Raw genomic sequence first — 23644 nt, forward strand, 5'->3', positions numbered from 1 at the left:
GATGGCGTCCGATGCATAATAGAGCAAAAACAATTTACACTCTCCCATAATGATCCGGCGTTCAAATTGAAAATTTCTCCGGGTATAAATTGAATTCATAAAGTATGATTCATGGACGACACATCTCCTGGAGGCTGCCTGGGCATATCGATTGATAGTTTGTCTTGAATCATGCAGCGTGCAGCTCTCAGGCAAGAAAAGCTTAACTACTTAAGCAAATCGCTAATTTCACCTTAAGGCCACCAATGTGCAGCCAGCGATACTCCTATTCAGTGTGCTAATGAATTATGAATGAACTGGGCATACGTCCCAAATAGCCTAAGAGTAGCATGGAAAAATACACACTGAAGAATCTTAAGGGTTATTTCAATTTGGCCCCGGTTATCCCACAGTTTAGTAAATAAACCTTGTATCTCTGGATTTCTAAAGAATTGACAACCTATGAATTCAGCTGTTTCTCTCTTGAATAGTGTCAAACTATTCCTGATTCAACAACGCAAATATTTGGGCTATTGTAATGAAATTTTATACTGGAAAAAAATCTAAACTTTAATATATAGTAGATTAAATATAAATATATATAAGATGTATGTAAACTCACTGGCGACTACAATATTATAGAAAACCCATAGACATATCATGAAAAAAATAATAAATAATTAATTAATTAAAAAAAAAAAAAAACACCACAAAGTACAATAAAGCATCTATGATCTCAGCAATATAAGCACCGTGCAGACACAGAGGATACACCTCTAACCCACAGCCCATGCAGGCCTAATCTCCTGCATGTTCACTGCGTGTGCCATGTTGGCTGTGTCTGCCCCTGCCCCCCACCAACCTAATAAGACATTGCTTCCTAGAGCAAACAGCTGCATGGGTTGAAATTTATGTAAATATTTTGAAAGGGACACTGGCTCAGAAATTCATTTGCGCCGGCTCAGACGTAAAGCTCACCCCTCTGATTATTTTCAATTTATTTGCAAATCAAGACCCAAAGAGAACACTAAAGGGCTTGTGGATTTTTTTAACAAGGGTATGAGCAGCTCTACTTATAGCTGGACTGGATGTGTTTTTGTTTTGTTTTGTTTTGTTTTGTTTTGCTTTTTCTTAAGATGCTTTTTTTTAAATGTTATTACACGCCACACAGCAGCCTCGACATTTCTTCCTTGGCTCGACTTGATATTGTGGTCAACACCGCTAATATTGCAAAAGGGAGCAGATGTCCCAGATCCTGCACGGCTTCCCTGGGGACCACCAACCCTATTAGAACAAATGTGTTCTGCTATTGTAAATAGGCACGTTTGCCTCAGCCCGTCCTATTACAGCCGACGCATGATCAATAGGCTGATAACACAGAAACATCAATGTAAAGCGACAGAACAATGAGGGATATCATCGAACATCTATCTTAATATAGCCCTGCTACAAGCGACCCTGACAAAGTAGAGAGAGAGACAGAGGGAGAGAGGGGTAGACGAAGAAGAAGAAGAAGGAGGAAAAAAAAAGCTCATGAAAATGCCTCCCCACGAATCCCCATCTCCTATCCAATATGCACAAACACACACACTCCCAGCTGCCGGGGCTATTATTTTCCTATTTCAATTTGACACCCAGGCCTTTTCATGCTAATTCTATTATTCTTGGAAGTTTATGTGATTTCATATCACTAGAAATCGGTAATGTATTATAACCCCCTTTGAGCTAAAATAAACTGAATCCCCCTGCAGTAGCCACCGGGAAAATAATTACTTTCATATCAAAACTCTGCAGGAGTTGAGCGGGTCCTTTTCGCCTCAGGCTCGTAACCTCATTTCAGTGGGGGCTTATAGATGAATAAATTTGTTAAGGCAATATACAAAGTACAACATGAGATTTCTTAAGAAAGCCCTTCCTACTGTACTGTAGTACTGCACTGTGTGCTGCTATTTAAGGTCTCACACGGTTTGAGGTGCTTGTATACAATAGATTTATTTAAGAAAAACCTTACATATATAAATAGTATAATACCTTTTTACAGCTCTTGAGGATTTTTGTTGGTCTCGTGGTCTTGTGTTTTTTTTTTTTTTGACAAGTTATCACACATTAAAGGATATCTAGAGACTCCTGACTCACACACACATACACACTCGCAGAGAGAGAGAGAGAGGGAGAGAGAGAGTGGGAGAGAAAGAGAGAGAGCACACCATTGTAAAAAATATCAGCAGAGTGGGGAAAACCTAGAGATTAGATGCAACGATGTAGTTTGTGGTTAAGCTTTGGCCTAATGAAAGGTGTCGTTTAGAGGCTATATCTGTATGTTTCTGCATTTTTTTTACCCCCAGGGATTTATTCCATGTCGACATCTTCTTTAGAGTCTGTCTTTGTTTCTGCTGGACTGTCACTGAGGACAGACTCGGGGTGGTCCTTGTTCTCTAAATGCTCTTTTCTGTCTGCATCGACAGGCTTAATGAGTTGTGGATTGTGTTCGTGGGCGAAAGTCGAATCGCTGCAAATAACAGAGGTCTGAGTACTTTTGCCAGTGGAAAAGGCGGCCCTGGACGGGCTGGTGTGCGGTGAACTTGTCTTGTCCTCTGATCCCACCTGTCCCCTTTGCGTGGCGTCTGCAGAGTCCGGCGAGCTGCTCCTACATCCCGCAGAGCTCGCAGAGACGCTGCAGCGGCCACTGGGCTGGTTTCTCTCCGCCGGGGTGTCACTGTCAGAGTTTGCTGCTGCTGCTGTCTTCAGAGCAGTTTGAGGAACAATGAATCCAAGCGGCTGTGTGATGGGATAGAGTAGGAAGTGTCCTTTCCCTATCAAAGGCCGTGAGGAGGGTAAGGCCGCGGGGTTGCGTCTCGGTCTGGAGTCCGATAGGAGGCTTTCGACGCTAAAAGGGTTGAGTTTCTGCAGACTGGAGGCTCTGTTACTGTTGGAGCATAGGCTTGTCCGGTGGCTGGCGTCGGGCGAGTCCAGCTCTGATCCGCCAGCATCCTGGTCCAAGTGTCTTTGGTTCTGGTTTGGGGTCTGGAGAGGGTGAGGTGTTTGGTCGCAGCTCGACGGCGTTTGGTTTCCCCCCACACATTCAAAAGGCGGGCCTGTGTTGTGGTCACTGTCGGTCACATGCGACACCCCGCTGTCGCTGTCTGATCCCGGGGTGTGAAATAAATCCCCAGAAGCAAGCTTGTTCTGGGACTTGAGAAGCCGGCGCTCCTGCTTTCGTTTCTTCTTCTCCAGCCTGTCAAGCTCTCTCCGGGCGATCTCCTCCGGGTCCATGGGCTCTCCGCTGCAGGTGGTGGGGTGGGCGTTGTGAGCAGGTCGACCTGGGCCTTTCTTTGTGTTCTCCTTTTTCCTCCATTTGGCTCTGCGGTTCTGAAACCATACCTGCAGAAAAAAATAATAATAATAACATGAAAACGTGTAATGTGCACTTCTGTCACTACAAGGGGGGGGGGATTAATTAGACCAGGATTTGTTGGTGTCTTAACAACGTGGTAATTAAACAAATAGTGAGGTTACATCTTGCTCTCGCTGTTTTGTATGCAGGCCCCTTAATTAGGCCTTTCATTAAAAACATGCATCAAGCCAAGAAAAAGTTTGGTTGGAGATTAACAAAGAGGCTTTGATTTGACATGATAACTGGTCGGTCTGAATAATGAGTAATACCAAGTCTTTTTCCAATGCAACCTTTGCAGTTGGACTAAAACTTTGTAAGCTACCACTTCGCTGTTTTCATCAACAGAAATATTCTTATAATAAAGTGAAATAAGTCGATATATTCACTGATGCAATTAAACTGTAGACAACTGTGCACTGAATATATCTGGTCTTTGTTTATCCAGGTTTGTCAATAAATGTGAGAAATATTAAGTCAAGGTCTCTAAACTAAAAAAGATGAAATATCAACTGGCATTAAAGGCTCTATTATTTTTCAAGATAAAAGTGCAGTTAAATTGATTTATTTGAATAGCATAAGCCATGAAAGGTCAGACGACATACACACACATGCAGCGAGTCCTTTAAATTATTTTAAAATTATTAATAAGTATATATAATGAACCAAAATCGGCCTGTGCTATTTGAAAGTTTATTCTATTTTTAATTTTATTTATTTTTTGCAAAACTTGAAGCACTGAGTCATTTCCATGAATAAATAATAAACAAAGGAATAAACATACACACACAAGCTTGAAAATCACAACCAAAAAATATATATATAAAGGAACAAAATTAATATTTACCTGAACCCTTGATTCTATCAAGTCCAACCGGAGAGCCAGTGCCTCCCTCATGAACACGTCGGGATAGTGGCTCTCATTAAAAGCCTTTTCTAATTCCTCCAGCTGCCAACCAGTGAAATTTGTGCGAGTTCTTCGTCTCTTGCAACCAGGGCTATCTTTGTCTGGGTCCACCGAGTCTAACAGCAGAATGAGAACAAATGTAAACAAACGGCTCAATTAATTTTTTAAAAATAACCACATTTTTGCGCAATTTCAACAAGATTGGCTTCATGTGTAAGCAGACAATTTTGCAAACTTCAGAGCTGAAGAAGGGGATTGCATTTGAAATTTTGCAGCCTGTTCCACACATGCAGCCTGCAGCTTCCGTCAAACCTGTCTGCTTGTCTGAATTAAGAGGAAAGCTTCGGATGTTAACACAAGCATTTCCTTGCTCTAGTATTTACTGACTGACAGGAACATTGTTTTTGCTCGGGTGCATCTTCAGCTTTCAGTGATCGAAATGAAGTGGGAGGCGATGAATACTCCTCTGCTTGCCTGTGTGTGAGGTTTGGCATGCCCTTTACAAAAAAAAAAAAAAAAACACCACCGAGAGGATAACTTGTATCGCAATATCCTGTCTTTGTTTCTTTCTGTTTTTGTGTTTGCGCCACCAGCCAACCTTGATGAGAGGTTATTGTGTAGTATATAATGTGGCTTACCTGTCAGTTTGTACTGCTGATTATCTCCATTCATCCCGCAGCCCGAAGACAAGAGGGGGTTGGAATTACCCACTGAAGCCGTGCAGGAACCATTAAGTAATCCGTCTATTGAGAAAGGAACCGCGGACGCAGATTGAAGTTGATGCCCGGCTAATTCGTAAACGTGATGGTGGCTCAGATGGTACGGGAAGCCCACCATCCCGCCGAGAGAGCCTCCGAACTGGGCGTGAGGTGGATCCAGTATCCTGCTGTCCATCATCCCGCAGGCAAAAGGAAACGACGTCTGGAGGCCGGCGATGGGAATTTAAAAAGCATGCAGTGAGTGTGGCCAGCGAGTAGGGGACATGATGTGAAGGGAGGGATGAGCTGTACTTTATCCACATGAACCTCCCAATAATTAGCCCAGGCTCTGGGAATATGAGACCCAATGAGAAGCGGTAATGGACTCTGACGTCAGAGACGCACTCTGCAAACGCTCCCCGTATCGATTGCTAATTAAAGCTGACATCCACCTCAATAAACAATATCAGAGCTGTCACAACAAGACAGGAGGGCTTTGATAAGAACTACATCGCAACTACACGGGGGACCCACCGGGAGGAAGGGCTCACTGAATCCCTGGAAGGAAAGGCTACAGGCGGAGAGGTTAGGCCAGAGGCTCCCGGACTTTATGTTCACTGGAGGACGTGTAAATAGATGAATATTAGACAATAAATTATCAAATTTTATCCAAGCTATAACGCCTTAGCTATTTTTATTACTTTTGTTTATTTTTTAATCATTTTTTTGTGTGTTATTATTTTTGTATTTTTAGATATTTCCACGTCTCTTGGGTTGGTGAAAGAGAAAAGTGAACGCTAATCTTTGTTTTTTTAAAAACGGAAAAGTATTAACTATCAATATATTGTTGAATTAAAATATTCTTTTTTTTCCCCCCAGGGATGCCTGCAACCCTCTGTGGACTGTGAGACCCTTTCTCGTCCCTGAGCCGCACTTTGGGAACCACTGTGTTAAGATAAACCCCCATGTTAGTTATGGATCATGATTTAAATACATTAAACCTTTACAATGAGACAGATTCACATGCAGGGGAGTAAAACAAATAGGGTGACAGTTGAAATATGGGTGTATTTAAAGGAGAGGTGAGCTATTGCTGAAGGCACAAAGCGAGAGTGAAACTATAATATTTTACTGTTACAAGGCGAAAGCTTCAGTGCGAGCAACGATGTGTTATGAACAAAATATATGACCAAATAAAGGGAGGCTTCAGCTACTAGAGACTACTACTAAAAGAGCAAGGGCAACACAAGAGAAGAGAATAAAATAGAAAAATAAAAACACCATACTTCTATACACATTACAGGCATTCACAACATTTCCTGTCAGCAAACCAAATTGGAAAGCTCCTCCACTTGTGCAACCCCTGCACTCAATATGTGACTAGCCTAAATCCTATCTGCTCATTAGGTTTTCAAATAATTAATTCGACTTTATTTATCCCAAGTCTGGCGCTGTCATAATGTTAATCAGAGTTGAAATTTCGCACCCCACTCATTCCCTGACCCTTGGCACCCGGATTGGCATGTTGTAATAACCTGAATCTCTCAACAGAAGCTGCGATAATTGTTACCCTATTAGCATGCAAATTGTTTAATTAATATTATTATGAGGAAGTATATAATCCGCTCGTCACTTGACCCCCAAGCCCAAATAACAACCCTCTGTATTTCGACGTGTAGCCCTACATTTTAATGAACTCCTCAGAAATGATCTCGCCTATTTATCCATCTTCCTTTTTAGCAGCAGTGGGCTTGTCTTTGAAGCGTCCCACTCTTTGTATTTTAACTTTAATTTTAACGCACATGGACAAGATCTTATGAATAATTCCTCCCCATTCATTTCTTTTTGAACATCTAAAATTCAATAATTGCTTTTCGTCAATTCCGTGCATATATGGGCTGTCCCCAACTCAGGCGCGCACAGGAGCTCAATGAAAAGCAGCCCTTGACACAGTCTCCAGAGACATTGCATTTAAATCCGTTTTTCTACAACCGGGTGACATTGTCAGATTCTAGCTTTAATTAACCCGATAATAAGGCGAACAAGGCCAGCATTCAGTCGCGCTGTTGCCCTGCCTTGTTACCTTTTTATAACTGGCCCCTTTGGCAGCTGTTCAGAGGGGAAAGTAATAATGAAAATATTTTTTTCCCCCTTATTGAGAGTTCTTTGTTGAGTGTTTTGTTGCGGCAGGACACATCGTCTTTATTGCATTTATGTATTGTTGGTCTGAATCAATAAGAGCACAGGGCTTATAGACTAATTGATTAACTTTCCATCCAGAGAGAGAAATTCCAGGACAAATAAACGGTGGAGGCTGACAGATACACCTCAACACACCTCACTGTTTTCCTCTTCACACTAAGTGTTTTACAACAAATGTGCTGAAAAATATGTTATATCACTTACAAAGAAGATAAAGGAGAAGGTGCCCTGTTTGATTATAAACCTAAAGTGTAAATTTGTGGGATTTTAAGGGGAAAACAACTTGCCCTTTCAACTAAATATTAATACTTTATTACTTTTGCTCCTGTTTGATATTTCACTGCATGTGACTGTTTTTAACCTGAAGGCGTAGTCAGATGTAACCCATCACCCCTCAAGCACAGGCTATAAGAGGAAAAACAGCCTGCTTTCCCATTACAGATACATTTAAATTCATACTTAAGAGTGACTGAAAGATGCTATGACCAGTAACACACCCTAACTCCTGGAGAGTGTATCATATCAATGATAAGATGATGATTATCTCTTATAGGCACCACATACTTTGAGCCACACGTGCTGTTATTGTTTTCCTCTGTTGCTTCCTCATATTAAATGCTTCTTTTGTCATTTAGGAGAGTTGCTCTAATCCCCGTTGCTACAGGATGTAAAACCACTACTGACCACAGTGATGAATTAGGTGAAGAAAAACAGCAGTGATGGATCACATGGCAAAGCCCATCCCCTACAACACTCCCTCATTCACTTACTTATATTCTAATCAAGAGTTAAGAAGTCCAGACATATAGCCAGTGATTACATGCACAGTTTTCTTGACTTTTTATATCCGTCAAAGTTTCTTTTTGCAGCTAAACAAGCTGAAATCAACCACTTCTACTTGCACTTTATCTTTTCTCTCCCTAAATAAGTCTCTTTAATGCCAACTTTTTGGGTTGTTTGTCTGTTTGGCTCAGTCTCCTAAGAGGATTTTGCAGCTGCACACTCACCTGACTCCAGATAACCAGATAACTGAAATCTGAGTGCCAACTTAATATAGGTGTTCAAATGATACACCCCAACCCCAAAAAAGACGCAGGCCTTATCAACATGCCCATCCAACACTGATGCCTACTTTAGCTGCACAGAATCAAATTCATTTTTAATTAGGCAGGCAAATTAATAGGCAGCAGTTTAGGAGTTTAATTACTCAATTAACTTCACGCACGTTAATTTTTAACTATCTAAATTAGGTTGCACATTATTCGATTTGATGATAATTATAGAATTAAAGCTAAATTAATTGTTTTGGATGATTTGGATGAACTAGATGCAATTCCAATTAAACAGTAGGGGAAAAAAAGCTGGTTGCCATTTTAAGCTCGCAAATCCTTTGATTCGATTTTAAGCAAGAAACTCTGCCTCGAAATTTTCCTCTGATCCTACAAATTCTCTCTCCCACTAATCCCACAATTAAAAGTTTCCTCCCATCTAATTATCTGTAATTGTGCCGCTGTCAAAGTAGAATGGAGAAGTGAAAGCGATTGATTTGGACTTTTAATTCAGTTCATTTCTGATAGAAGAGAAAGTAATTCCCTTCAAATTACCTCATTCAATCCTGACACCCTAATGCCCTTCAAAATCTTTTTTTACTCCCCAGCATTTATATATTAAAAATGAAGCTAGAATGACTAGTGCCTCCTAATAATAATAACCAAACTTCCATTAGAATAATAATTTCATTTCAATTAAAACTGACTTATCACCTTTGCTAAAACGTGCTTAATATGCCGAAAATTATCAATGCTTGAAGGAGCCCAAACTGGGGAGTCTAATTGTAATCAGCAAATCAGAGGTGCTTGTCGCTGCCGTGCCTTTGCAGAGAGGCAGTCTCGGAAATAGAACTAATTTACTCAACTCCCCCGGGAAATCCGCTCAACAGATTAACATTTTCAAAATATAGTAATGATATAATTTGAGAAATGGTGACGCCAATTTGTGAGGAGCCTTTGTGCAGAATAATTTGCATTTTTTTTTCCTTCGCCACCGCCTGCATTTTGCCCCCGTTAATTACAGCTCCGCAGATGAAGGGTGTGCTGTTTGACTCAGTGCTTATTATTCAACTTCAATCTAATAATTCAACTCTACAGGAATATGAAAAAAAAAGTGTAGCCTATCCAAATTTTAAGCCATCCTCCATATAATCCCAAATGGGTTTGGATGGGTGAAAATGTGAATAGGTGCATATATAGTCTGCCTGTCACTGTGGGTGTCTTGTGATTGCAGCTCATATAGCTTCTGTGCATGACTCTGTGTATGTGTTTGGAAGAAATTAAGGGTCTGTTTGATTTTAAGTGCCGTGGACAGCATCAAACATCCAAAAACTCCCCAAAACAGCATCACAGCATCCTGAGAGATATGTATGTATAATAAATAAACTCCCCTGCCTTTCAGGTCACCTTCTGCCTACATATTATAAAGGTGTATTAAACTGTGTGATGTATGTACAATAAAGAATAACACTATTTTCATAAGGGTTACATATCTAAAGTTTAGAGACTAATCCAAGCACAAAAAACAGGCATAAAGTTGAAACACGCCCTGAGAAATGTAGCTATTTATTATCACCAAATACTAACTAGTTGCTAGGCTTGTGTAGTTTATTTTGGCTGTAGCCAAATTGGAAGTGATGGCAGGATAGCCAGCAGTCCCTCGCTGTTTCCTCACATTGCAAAAGAGATGGTAGAGAGAGAGCGGTGACTGTACTCTGCAGCCCGGCCATCTGCCGCTGTACAAACCAAAAAAAAAAATGGAAAAACCCCAGAGATATTTACTGTAGTACTACACTGCAGCAAAACAAGACAACATGTTCTGACACAAAATGACAGATTGAAGCTCATTGTGAACTTTTGAGATCAGCAAACTTTGGATTATGTTTTGCCACTGTTGCTGTGGATAATTATGTAGAAAAAGAAATGTGCATTTTGGACATTAGTGGTTGTTGTGTAATTGTGTGGTCCACCTCCTGAATACCAAGCTGAGCTCACTGTCATCATCTGCAGAAAAACACGCCGTCTACCACATTCTGTATCCTACATTTCGTGCAGTCAGTGGAAAACACATTATAAATATGAAAGGGTGCACCAGTGCTACCCACAGACCTTTAGGCCTTCTTGACCCTGCATAAGGGCTTCTTCTCACCAAAGCCTCAGAAGACCTGCCACAGTGTCCATAAAAAGACCTGTTGTGCCCTCTAGTGGCTGTTTGTTTTCCTTTGTATTCTATTTAGTCTGCCTCAAGCAAGAGTGTTGACAGACATATGAACATAATAAACAAATGTTTCAAGAGTTTACCAGGACCAATAACATGTGGCAAGGTGGACAAATCATTGAAGAGGACAAGCAATGCTTTTCTGTCTGAAACATCCATTTTGCTTGAGTGTTTGTGAGCAAGGGCGGATCTCCACCTTGTGACCTTTTGATTCCCGTGAAGCAATCAATAAAATATTTTATTGTTAATATAATACAAATGTTATAGTAAAAGAAAATCACTGTGACTTTCCACTATAATCATACAGTTGTTTAATACTTACTGAGTTACCATGTGGAGTAAACCTCACACATCTGTACTGCACTGGGACTGGATGAGGGCATCACAGAAAGTGCATGAAGCACACACGGTAAATTCCGTAAGCCCGAAATAAGTCAAAGATCCGTAACTGACACACACTCAAAGTGAGCATGTAACTTAAAATGTCAGGTTTGACAAGACTGAAGTTTCTTTGAAAGTGCACTTTGGTTTTAAACATTTCCTTCCTTGTTTTCAAGTCAAGATGATTCTTCGGCTTATAGCTAATCTGGAGGGAAATAAAGCTGAAATTTAAAAAGTGTTTTGACAGCCTCTTCCTTCTTCTGTTCTTCAGTATTCAACCCCTCTGCTGAGAGATTCTGCAATCCGCTAATATGACTGATAATCTGAAATTGCCTCCTTAACAACAACTGAAGAAGAGGTCTGGGTCTACAGCACGTGAAGAAGCTTCAGGGATGTGTGTGGAGGGGCCAGGTGTTTTCAGAGCAGTGCCATCTGGCCACAGCATTAGCAGCTTATGAGCCAGGTGTTGCAGAACAGGATAGAAATTTATGCTCTCCTTAACTGCCTCTGTCGGTTCCTGATGATGCACTTACATTACACTTAAAATCTCAAAGGAGGAATATGTTGTAGTCACGTCATTTAAATCAGTTGCTTTATTGATCCGTTCTTAATTATTTTTTTCCTTATAAGCTGAGATATGCAGAAAGAGGAGAGCAGTGACAACACTGGGGAAGTCATCATAATCCTTCATAACCATCCCATTATATATATATATATATATATATATATATATATATATATATATATATATATATATATATATATATATATATATATATATATATATAACCCTGCAAAATGTGCTTTTATGTTTGAAATTCAATAATTATAGATAACTGACATTTCAGACAAGATCGCTACTACATTTCAGTTTTATTTGAGGTGCGTTTACAGTAGTCTAAAATCCATTGTGATCCATCTGTACTGATAGTCCCTCCTCAGCTCAGTGAGCAGTCTGTAGAAGAATCCTGCTGCCATCAACTGGTAAAACCTGTAAAGACACCAATCAGCCCGGTAGCATTAAACCAAGAAGTACTCTGCTCTGAGAAATTAACATTTTAAGCCATCAGTTTGAAAGAGATTTAGCCTGTGTGCCATCTAAAACAATGTTGAGGTCAATTTCACCCCATTATACTCACTCATCTGAGAGTCCAAACTTAAATTCAAGAACATAATCCAAGCTTGGTTCTCAGTAAATTGTCAAAAGGCTGGATGATGGGGCTTGAGTTTTAATAATTTATGTCAGATTGTGATGTTGGAATTATGTGGCTCTATCTCACTTTTTAATAAAATTGAGTTACACACATTTTCACAAAAGCTGAATATTACTTTCACAGACTCTTTTGGGGATAAATATTTCAAAAGACAGAAAGCACATAACTATTTTTCTGAATGGCTTGTCAAATCTTCAATGATCAGTTTTTCAGAGCTGCTGTCGACCCACCAGAGAACCTTATATGTCCAGGCTTACAAGACTGAATTTACTATGACTCCTATTAAGTTTAAATCAGCCCTCAACTTTACTGAAGATACTGGTATGCATATTTAAGCTAAACCTTAGGGTAAAATAAGATAAGATCATATTGAAGAAGATTTTATTGAGGGGGAAATTCACATGAAACAGCCTGAAGAGGCAGGAAACAAAAAGATAAAGAGTTATTTAAAATAAGAAATAACAGCTTTAGTAAGTATTTAGAATATTATTACTGTTTAGTACATGTAGTAAATTACATCAAGAGTTACAATACTCTGGCCATATACATGGCATGACTTGGGCAATGTGTAGAAAGCTGTGCTTAGACTGTATATGTGCACAAGAGTCTAGTCGTGCAACTCCACAGGACTCACTAAGGTACAAGCATAGATAGCATAGAAGCTATATTGACATAATGCATTCAAAATATATGAACTGCAGTAATGTTGAATTGCCTGTGATCAAAAGACTCATGCAAGTCCAATTATATCATAGGAGAGATTATAGGAGGAGGTAGCATGAACTCAATGGAAGTGTAAAACAGCAAGAAGGTCTCACCATTTCTGTGCACAAGCCTGAAAATACTGGTAATGTACCCAAAATGAAAAGGTTACTGTACTTCATTCCTTTTGGTAAGATCCATAACCCTGATCTCCCTAAACATGATGGAAAATTTTGTTTGTTCTTTTTTTTTTTTTTTTTGGAATATAAAAGGCCTGTAGTAGTAACATTTTTTGTGGAAAACAAGCAACAATCCTGAATCAATTATGTGTCAAAACCTTTTGCAGTGATATGTGGATCTTAAAATGCTTTGCATTCAATATATAGAAACGGGAGTATTAGAACTTTCAAACAATACATAAATAGTCAAGGTTGAAAACTGAGTCTAGTGCAGACCAAAACACACTTAGAACCAGTGATACCAAGGCCAAAGCTTCCCATCCCACTTGTGCATTTTAAAAGGCTAAAATCTATTTAAACTCATAACAAAAGAGTTCCCATGGCAGCTGACACTCTAATGTGGAGTACTGTAATGTGGAGACATTGAGTAATGTGGAGATATTTGATATCTAAACAGCGATCAGGGTATTATGGCTTGGGGAGGACATTTTTAGGAATTAAATTTCACCCAGGATGTATTCAAACTCCAAGTCAAAGTATTTCCTCTGTCTACTACCTGCACTGTAGTGGACAGCAGAAATCTCATGTCAAACAGATGAAAAAAAGGAAGCGATGAGTCACAGAAAAATTCTAGTTTTTGCCATGGTTAAAGCAACTTTTATAGAACATTCCCTCACTCCCTCATTGTACACTCCTAGTTATACTGTAGCAACAAAATCTTGACTACCAGCATGAAGTGTCTCCTACCTTGCAACGCTCACATGCTGTAACTACAGGGTTCAATGAGAAATTTACCTCCAAAAACACACTGTGAATAAACCAGCGGGAGCCCACAGGTACCTGCAGATGCCAATTAGGCTTTTATTAAGCAGCCAACTCAGCAGTGAACTAAACTAAAGGCCTCTCAATGGGAAACTCTTTCTCTCAGGTAAATGTCTTCACACACACCACATCACTTAACCCATATCTTGACCATTTATTCTGCGGGAACACTAATCACTGGAATCATGAAGGGGTCCATGTGCTCAGCGAGCCCATTAGTGACTGGCTTAGGTCTGAATCCAGAAGTCAAATAATACTGCTACAATACTAAGGAAAACCCAACATACCATATAAACTGAAAATGTGAAATTTAGTGACTGTGACAGGTTTCCACATTGCCCCACATTATGCCCCAAAGCAAGTGTAGGGAAGTAATGTCTCAGCTGACAATGATTTGTCTGTAAAGCCTTAGGGGTAAACAAAACTGAATCAAGAGCAAAAAAAGGTAGTAAAACAAAGGATAACAAGCATCCAAGATAACAGTTTAACAAGTCCATGGTCCTTTTACTGCTATTGACTTCAACTGATTAGTAGAAGTCATAGTATAGTAAGGCGTCAAAATAGACCAAAAAAGTTATATCTTAGTAAGACCTCAAAATGTGATTAAAAAAAAATGTCATACATCTGAAATGCATCAAAACCGGCCAAAAAAAGTCAAAATTTTTTTTAGCCTCAAAATGTCATAAAAACGGTCATTGTATACTAAGGCGTCAAAATCGGCCAAAAAAAGTCAAAAATTTTTTCGACCTCAAAATATCATAAAAAACGTCATAGTATAGTATGGCGTCAAAATCGGACAAAAAAAGTCAAAAATTTTTTCGACCTCAAAATGTCATAAAAAACGTCACAGTATACTAAGGCGTCAAAATCGGACAAAAAAAGTCCAAAAAAAATTTGACCTCAAAATGTCATAAAAAACGTCATACTATAGTATGCCGTTTTTTTCGGGCAAAAAAAGTCAACATTTGTTTCGGCCTCAAAATGTCATAAAAAACGTCATGGTATAGTAAGGCGTCAAAATCGGACAAAAAAAGTCAAATTTTTTTTCGACCTCAAAATGTCATAAAAAACGTCATAGTATAGTATGGCGTTTTTTTCGGGCAAAAAAAGTCAAAATTTTTTTCGACCTCAAAATGTCATAAAAAACGTCATAGTATAGTATGGCGTTTTTTTCGGGCACAAAAAGTCAAAATTTTTTTCAGCCTCAAAATGTCATAAAAAACGTCATAGTATAGTAAGGCGTCAAAATCGGACAAAAAAAGTCAAAATTTTTTTCGACCTCAAAATGTCATAAAAAACGTCATAGTATAGTATGGCGTTTTTTTCGGGCAAAAAAAGTCAAATTTTTTTTCGAACTCAAAATGTCATAAAAAACGTCATAGTATAGTATGGCGTTTTTTTCGGGCAAAAAAAGTCAAAATTTTTTTCGGCCTCAAAATGTCATAAAAAACGTCATAGTATAGTATGGCGTCAAAATCGGACAAAGAAAGTCAAATTTTTTTTCAGCCTCAAAATGTCATAAAAAACGTCATAGTATAGTATGGCGTTTTTTTCGGGCAAAAAAAGTCAAATTTTTTTTCGACCTCAAAATGTCATAAAAAACGTCATAGTATAGTATGGCGTTTTTTTCGGGCAAAAAAAGTCAAATTTTTTTTCGGCCTCAAAATGTCATAAAAAACGTCATAGTATAGTATGGCGTTTTTTTTGGACAAAAAAAGTCAGAAAAAAATTTGACCTCAAAATGTCATAAAAAACGTCATAGTATAGTATGGCGTTTTTTTCGGGCAAAAAAAGTCAAATTTTTTTTCGACCTCAAAATGTCATAAAAAACGTCATAGTATAGTATGGCGTTTTTTTCGGGCAAAAAAAGTCAAAATTTTTTTCGGCCTCAAAATGTCATAAAAAACGTCATAGTATAGTATGCCGTTTTTTTCGGGCAAAAAAAGTCAAATTTTTTTTCAGCCTCAAAATGTCATAAAAAACGTCATAGTATAGTATGGCGTCAAAATCGGACAAAAAAAGTCAAATTTTTTTTCGACCTCAAAATGTCATAAAAAACGTCATAGTATAGTATGGCGTTTTTTTCGGGCAAAAAAAGTCAAAAATTTTTTTGACCTCAAAATGTCATAAAAAACGTCATAGTATAGTATGGCGTTTTTTTCGGACAAAAAAAGTCAAAATTTTTTTTCGACCTCAAAATGTCATAAAAAACGTCATACGGCCGTAAGGCGTCAAAATCGGACAAAAAAAGTCAAAATTTTTTTCGGCCTCAAAATGTCATAAAAAACGTCATAGTATAGTATGGCGTTTTTTTCGGACAAAAAAAGTCAAAATTTTTTTTGACCTCAAAATGTCTTAGAAAACGTCATAGTATAGTATGGCGTTTTTTTCGGACAAAAAAAGTCAAAATTTTTTTTGACCTCAAAATGTCATAAAAAACGTCATACGGCCGTAAGGCGTCAAAATCGGACAAAAAAAGTCAGAAAAAAATTTGACCTCAAAATGTCATAAAAAACGTCATAGTATAGTATGCCGTTTTTTTCGGGCAAAAAAAGTCAAAAATTTTTTCGGCCTCAAAATGTCATAAAAAACGTCATAGTATAATATGGCGTTTTTTTCGGGCAAAAAAAGTCAAATTTTGTTTAGCTTCAAAATGTCATAAAAAACGTCATAGTATAGTATGGCGTTTTTTTCGGGCAAAAAAAGTCAAATTTTTTTTCGAACTCAAAATGTCATAAAAAACGTCATAGTATAGTATGGCGTTTTTTTCAGCCAAAAAAAGTCAGAAAAAAATTTGACCTCAAAATGTCATAAAAAACGTCATAGTATAGTATGGCGTTTTTTTCGGGCAAAAAAAGTCAAATTTTTTTTCGACCTCAAAATGTCATAAAAAACGTTATAGTATAGTATGGCGTTTTTTTCTGACAAAAAAAGTCAGAAAAAAATTTGACCTCAAAATGTCATAAAAAACGTCATAGTATAGTATGGCGTTTTTTTCGGGCAAAAAAAGTCAAATTTTTTTTCAGCCTCAAAATGTCATAAAAAACGTCATAGTATAGTATGGCGTCAAAATCGGACAAAGAAAGTCAAATTTTTTTTCGGCCTCAAAATGTCATAAAAAACGTCATAGTATAGTATGGCGTTTTTTTCGGGCAAAAAAAGTCAAATTTTTTTTCGACCTCAAAATGTCATAAAAAACGTCATAGTATAGTATGGCGTTTTTTTCGGGCAAAAAAAGTCAGAAAAAAATTTGACCTCAAAATGTCATAAAAAACGTCATAGTATAGTATGGCGTTTTTTTCGGGCAAAAAAAGTCAAATTTTTTTTCGACCTCAAAATGTCATAAAAAACGTCATAGTATAGTATGGCGTTTTTTTCGGGCAAAAAAAGTCAAAAATTTTTTCGGCCTCAAAATGTCATAAAAAACGTCATAGTATAGTATGGCGTTTTTTTCGGGCAAAAAAAGTCAAATTTTTTTTCAGCCTCAAAATGTCATAAAAAACGTCATAGTATAGTATGGTGTCAAAATCGGACAAAAAAAGTCAAATTTTTTTTCGACCTCAAAATGTCATAAAAAACGTCATAGTATAGTATGGCGTTTTTTTCGGGCAAAAAAAGTCAAATTTTTTTTCGACCTCAAAATGTCATAAAAAACGTCATAGTATAGTATGGCGTTTTTTTTGGACAAAAAAAGTCAGAAAAAAATTTGACCTCAAAATGTCATAAAAAACGTCATAGTATAGTATGGCGTTTTTTTCGGGCAAAAAAAGTCAAATTTTTTTTCGACCTCAAAATGTCATAAAAAACGTCATAGTATAGTATGGCGTTTTTTTCGGGCAAAAAAAGTCAAATTTTTTTTCGACCTCAAAATGTCATAAAAAACGTCATAGTATAGTATGGCGTTTTTTTCGGACAATAAAAGTCAGAAAAAAATTCGACCTCAAAATGTCATAAAAAACGTCATAGTATAGTATGAAGTTTTTTTCGGGCAAAAAAAGTCAAATTTTTTTTCGACCTCAAAATGTCATAAAAAACGTCATAGTATAGTATGGCGTTTTTTTCGGGCAAAAAAAGTCAAATTTTTTTTCGGCCTCAAAATGTCATAAAAAACGTCATAGTATAGTATGGCGTCAAAATCGGACAAAGAAAGTCAAATTTTTTTCGGCCTCAAAATGTCATAAAAAACGTCATAGTATAGTATGGCGTTTTTTTCGGGCAAAAAAAGTCAATTTTTTTTTCGACCTCAAAATGTCATAAAAAACGTCATAGTATAGTATGGCGTTTTTTTCGGACAAAGAAAGTCAAATTTTTTTTCGGCCTCAAAATGTCATAAAAAACGTCATAGTATAGTATGGCGTCAAAATCGGACAAAGAAAGTCAACTTTTTTTCGGCCTCAAAATGTCATAAAAAACGTCATAGTATAGTATGGCGTTTTTTTCGGGCAAAAAAAGTCAAATTTTTTTTCGACCTCAAAATGTCATAAAAAACGTCATAGTATAGTATGGCGTTTTTTTCGGGCAAAAAAAGTCAAAATTTTTTTCGGCCTCAAAATGTCATAAAAAACGTCATAGTATAGTATGCCGTTTTTTTCGGGCAAAAAAAGTCAAATTTTTTTTCAGCCTCAAAATGTCATAAAAAACGTCATAGTATAGTATGGCGTCAAAATCGGACAAAAAAAGTCAAATTTTTTTTCGACCTCAAAATGTCATAAAAAACGTCATAGTATAGTATGGCGTTTTTTTCGGGCAAAAAAAGTCAAAAATTTTTTTGACCTCAAAATGTCATAAAAAACGTCATAGTATAGTATGGCGTTTTTTTCGGACAAAAAAAGTCAAAATTTTTTTTCGACCTCAAAATGTCATAAAAAACGTCATACGGCCGTAAGGCGTCAAAATCGGACAAAAAAAGTCAAAATTTTTTTCGGCCTCAAAATGTCATAAAAAACGTCATAGTATAGTATGGCGTTTTTTTCGGACAAAAAAAGTCAAAATTTTTTTTGACCTCAAAATGTCTTAGAAAACGTCATAGTATAGTATGGCGTTTTTTTCGGACAAAAAAAGTCAAAATTTTTTTTGACCTCAAAATGTCATAAAAAACGTCATACGGCCGTAAGGCGTCAAAATCGGACAAAAAAAGTCAGAAAAAAATTTGACCTCAAAATGTCATAAAAAACGTCATAGTATAGTATGCCGTTTTTTTCGGGCAAAAAAAGTCAAAAATTTTTTCGGCCTCAAAATGTCATAAAAAACGTCATAGTATAATATGGCGTTTTTTTCGGGCAAAAAAAGTCAAATTTTGTTTAGCTTCAAAATGTCATAAAAAACGTCATAGTATAGTATGGCGTTTTTTTCGGGCAAAAAAAGTCAAATTTTTTTTCGAACTCAAAATGTCATAAAAAACGTCATAGTATAGTATGGCGTTTTTTTCAGCCAAAAAAAGTCAGAAAAAAATTTGACCTCAAAATGTCATAAAAAACGTCATAGTATAGTATGGCGTTTTTTTCGGGCAAAAAAAGTCAAATTTTTTTTCGACCTCAAAATGTCATAAAAAACGTTATAGTATAGTATGGCGTTTTTTTCTGACAAAAAAAGTCAGAAAAAAATTTGACCTCAAAATGTCATAAAAAACGTCATAGTATAGTATGGCGTTTTTTTCGGGCAAAAAAAGTCAAATTTTTTTTCAGCCTCAAAATGTCATAAAAAACGTCATAGTATAGTATGGCGTCAAAATCGGACAAAGAAAGTCAAATTTTTTTTCGGCCTCAAAATGTCATAAAAAACGTCATAGTATAGTATGGCGTTTTTTTCGGGCAAAAAAAGTCAAATTTTTTTTCGACCTCAAAATGTCATAAAAAACGTCATAGTATAGTATGGCGTTTTTTTCGGGCAAAAAAAGTCAGAAAAAAATTTGACCTCAAAATGTCATAAAAAACGTCATAGTATAGTATGGCGTTTTTTTCGGGCAAAAAAAGTCAAATTTTTTTTCGACCTCAAAATGTCATAAAAAACGTCATAGTATAGTATGGCGTTTTTTTCGGGCAAAAAAAGTCAAAAATTTTTTCGGCCTCAAAATGTCATAAAAAACGTCATAGTATAGTATGGCGTTTTTTTCGGGCAAAAAAAGTCAAATTTTTTTTCAGCCTCAAAATGTCATAAAAAACGTCATAGTATAGTATGGTGTCAAAATCGGACAAAAAAAGTCAAATTTTTTTTCGACCTCAAAATGTCATAAAAAACGTCATAGTATAGTATGGCGTTTTTTTCGGGCAAAAAAAGTCAAATTTTTTTTCGACCTCAAAATGTCATAAAAAACGTCATAGTATAGTATGGCGTTTTTTTTGGACAAAAAAAGTCAGAAAAAAATTTGACCTCAAAATGTCATAAAAAACGTCATAGTATAGTATGGCGTTTTTTTCGGGCAAAAAAAGTCAAATTTTTTTTCGACCTCAAAATGTCATAAAAAACGTCATAGTATAGTATGGCGTTTTTTTCGGGCAAAAAAAGTCAAATTTTTTTTCGACCTCAAAATGTCATAAAAAACGTCATAGTATAGTATGGCGTTTTTTTCGGACAATAAAAGTCAGAAAAAAATTCGACCTCAAAATGTCATAAAAAACGTCATAGTATAGTATGAAGTTTTTTTCGGGCAAAAAAAGTCAAATTTTTTTTCGACCTCAAAATGTCATAAAAAACGTCATAGTATAGTATGGCGTTTTTTTCGGGCAAAAAAAGTCAAATTTTTTTTCGGCCTCAAAATGTCATAAAAAACGTCATAGTATAGTATGGCGTCAAAATCGGACAAAGAAAGTCAAATTTTTTTCGGCCTCAAAATGTCATAAAAAACGTCATAGTATAGTATGGCGTTTTTTTCGGGCAAAAAAAGTCAATTTTTTTTTCGACCTCAAAATGTCATAAAAAACGTCATAGTATAGTATGGCGTTTTTTTCGGACAAAGAAAGTCAAATTTTTTTTCGGCCTCAAAATGTCATAAAAAACGTCATAGTATAGTATGGCGTCAAAATCGGACAAAGAAAGTCAACTTTTTTTCGGCCTCAAAATGTCATAAAAAACGTCATAGTATAGTATGGCGTTTTTTTCGGGCAAAAAAAGTCAAATTTTTTTTCGACCTCAAAATGTCATAAAAAACGTCATAGTATAGTATGGCGTTTTTTTCGGACAAAAAAAGTCAAATTTTTTTTCGACCTCAAAATGTCATAAAAAACGTCATAGTATAGTATGCCGTTTTTTTCGGACAAAAAAAGTCAGAAAAAGTTTGACCTCAAAATGTCATAAAAAACGTCATAGTATAGTATGAAGTTTTTTTCGGGCAAAAAAAGTCAAATTTTTTTTCGACCTCAAAATGTCATAAAAAACGTCATAGTATAGTATGGCGTTTTTTTCGGGCAAAAAAAGTCAAATTTTTTTTCGGCCTCAAAATGTCATAAAAAACGTCATAGTATAGTATGGCGTTTTTTTCGGGCAAAAAAAGTCAAATTTTTTTTCGACCTCAAAATGTCATAAAAAACGTCATAGTTTAGTATGGCGTTTTTTTCGGGCAAAAAAAGTCAAATTTTTTTTCGACCTCAAAATGTCATAAAAAACGTCATAGTATAGTATGGCGTTTTTTTTGGACAAAAAAAGTCAGAAAAAAATTTGACCTCAAAATGTCATAAAAAACGTCATAGTATAGTATGGCGTTTTTTTCGGGCAAAAAAAGTCAAATTTTTTTTCGACCTCAAAATGTCATAAAAAACGTCATAGTATAGTATGGCGTTTTTTTCGGGCAAAAAAAGTCAAAATTTTTTTCGGCCTCAAAATGTCATAAAAAACGTCATAGTATAGTATGACGTTTTTTTCGGGCAAAAAAAGTCAGAAAAAAATTTGACCTCAAAATGTCATAAAAAACGTCATAGTATAGGATGGCGTTTTTTTCGGGCAAAAAAAGTCAAAATTTTTTTCGGCCTCAAAATGTCATAAAAAACGTCATAGTATAGTATGGCGTTTTTTTCGGGCAAAAAAAGTCAAATTTTTTTTCGACCTCAAAATGTCATAAAAAACGTCATAGTATAGTATGGCGTTTTTTTCGGGCAAAAAAAGTCAGAAAAAAATTTGACCTCAAAATGTCATAAAAAACGTCATAGTATAGTATGGCGTTTTTTTCGGGCAAAAAAAGTCAAATTTTTTTTCGACCTCAAAATGTCATAAAAAACGTCATAGTATAGTATGGCGTTTTTTTCGGGCAAAAAAAGTCAAAAATTTTTTCGGCCTCAAAATGTCATAAAAAACGTCATAGTTTAGTATGGCGTTTTTTTCGGGCAAAAAAAGTCAAATTTTTTTTCAGCCTCAAAATGTCATAAAAAACGTCATAGTATAGTATGGTGTCAAAATCGGACAAAAAAAGTCAAATTTTTTTTCGACCTCAAAATGTCATAAAAAACGTCATAGTATAGTATGGCGTTTTTTTCGGGCAAAAAAAGTCAAATTTTTTTTCGACCTCAAAATGTCATAAAAAACGTCATAGTATAGTATGGCGTTTTTTTTGGACAAAAAAAGTCAGAAAAAAATTTGACCTCAAAATGTCATAAAAAACGTCATAGTATAGTATGGCGTTTTTTTCGGGCAAAAAAAGTCAAATTTTTTTTCGACCTCAAAATGTCATAAAAAACGTCATAGTATAGTATGGCGTTTTTTTCGGGCAAAAAAAGTCAAATTTTTTTTCGACCTCAAAATGTCATAAAAAACGTCATAGTATAGTATGGCGTTTTTTTCGGACAATAAAAGTCAGAAAAAAATTTGACCTCAAAATGTCATAAAAAACGTCATAGTATAGTATGAAGTTTTTTTCGGGCAAAAAAAGTCAAATTTTTTTTCGACCTCAAAATGTCATAAAAAACGTCATAGTATAGTATGGCGTTTTTTTCGGGCAAAAAAAGTCAAATTTTTTTTCGGCCTCAAAATGTCATAAAAAACGTCATAGTATAGTATGGCGTCAAAATCGGACAAAGAAAGTCAAATTTTTTTCGGCCTCAAAATGTCATAAAAAACGTCATAGTATAGTATGGCGTTTTTTTCGGGCAAAAAAAGTCAAATTTTTTTTCGACCTCAAAATGTCATAAAAAACGTCATAGTATAGTATGGCGTTTTTTTCGGGCAAAAAAAGTCAAATTTTTTTTCGGCCTCAAAATGTCATAAAAAACGTCATAGTATAGTATGGCGTCAAAATCGGACAAAGAAAGTCAAATTTTTTTTCGGCCTCAAAATGTCATAAAAAACGTCATAGTATAGTATGGCGTCAAAATCGGACAAAGAAAGTCAACTTTTTTTCGGCCTCAAAATGTCATAAAAAACGTCATAGTATAGTATGGCGTTTTTTTCGGGCAAAAAAAGTCAAATTTTTTTTCGACCTCAAAATGTCATAAAAAACGTCATAGTATAGTATGGCGTTTTTTTCTGACAAAAAAGTCAAATTTTTTTTCGACCTCAAAATGTCATAAAAAACGTCATAGTATAGTATGGCGTTTTTTTTGGACAAAAAAAGTCAGAAAAAAATTTGACCTCAAAATGTCATAAAAAACGTCATAGTATAGTATGAAGTTTTTTTCGGGCAAAAAAAGTCAAATTTTTTTTCGACCTCAAAATGTCATAAAAAACGTCATAGTATAGTATGGCGTTTTTTTCGGGCAAAAAAAGTCAAATTTTTTTTCGGCCTCAAAATGTCATAAAAAACGTCATAGTATAGTATGGCGTTTTTTTCGGGCAAAAAAAGTCAAATTTTTTTTCGACCTCAAAATGTCATAAAAAACGTCATAGTTTAGTATGGCGTTTTTTTCGGGCAAAAAAAGTCAAATTTTTTTTCAGCCTCAAAATGTCATAAAAAACGTCATAGTATAGTATGGCGTTTT

General features: G+C 36.1%; 1 protein-coding gene across 1 annotated transcript; it reads right to left on the reverse strand.

The window, feature by feature from the left end:
• Window positions 1–2328: 2328 nt before the first annotated feature.
• Window positions 2329–5174, reverse strand: uncx (UNC homeobox). Its single transcript, XM_041063102.1, has 3 exons — window positions 4916–5174; window positions 4218–4393; window positions 2329–3360 (listed from the first exon to the last, which is right to left on the reverse strand). The coding sequence occupies exons 1-3, from the start codon at window positions 5172–5174 to the stop codon at window positions 2329–2331; spliced, it is 1467 nt and encodes a 488-aa protein (XP_040919036.1).
• Between the last annotated feature and the right edge of the window lie 18470 nt (window positions 5175–23644).

This window comes from Toxotes jaculatrix, chromosome 18 (assembly GCF_017976425.1).
Source record: "Toxotes jaculatrix isolate fToxJac2 chromosome 18, fToxJac2.pri, whole genome shotgun sequence".
In the NCBI taxonomy this organism is placed as follows: Eukaryota; Metazoa; Chordata; class Actinopteri; family Toxotidae; genus Toxotes; species Toxotes jaculatrix.

Coding starts and splice junctions, on each gene's coding strand:
- uncx (XM_041063102.1), bottom strand. CDS start 5,174: ATGATGGACAGCAGGATACTGGATCCACCTCACGCCCAGTTCGGAGGC. Junction 4,394..4,915: donor TCAGCAGTACAAACTGACAG/GTAAGCCACATT, acceptor TTCTGCTGTTAG/ACTCGGTGGACCCAGACAAA. Junction 3,361..4,217: donor TGATAGAATCAAGGGTTCAG/GTAAATATTAAT, acceptor TTTTTTCTGCAG/GTATGGTTTCAGAACCGCAG.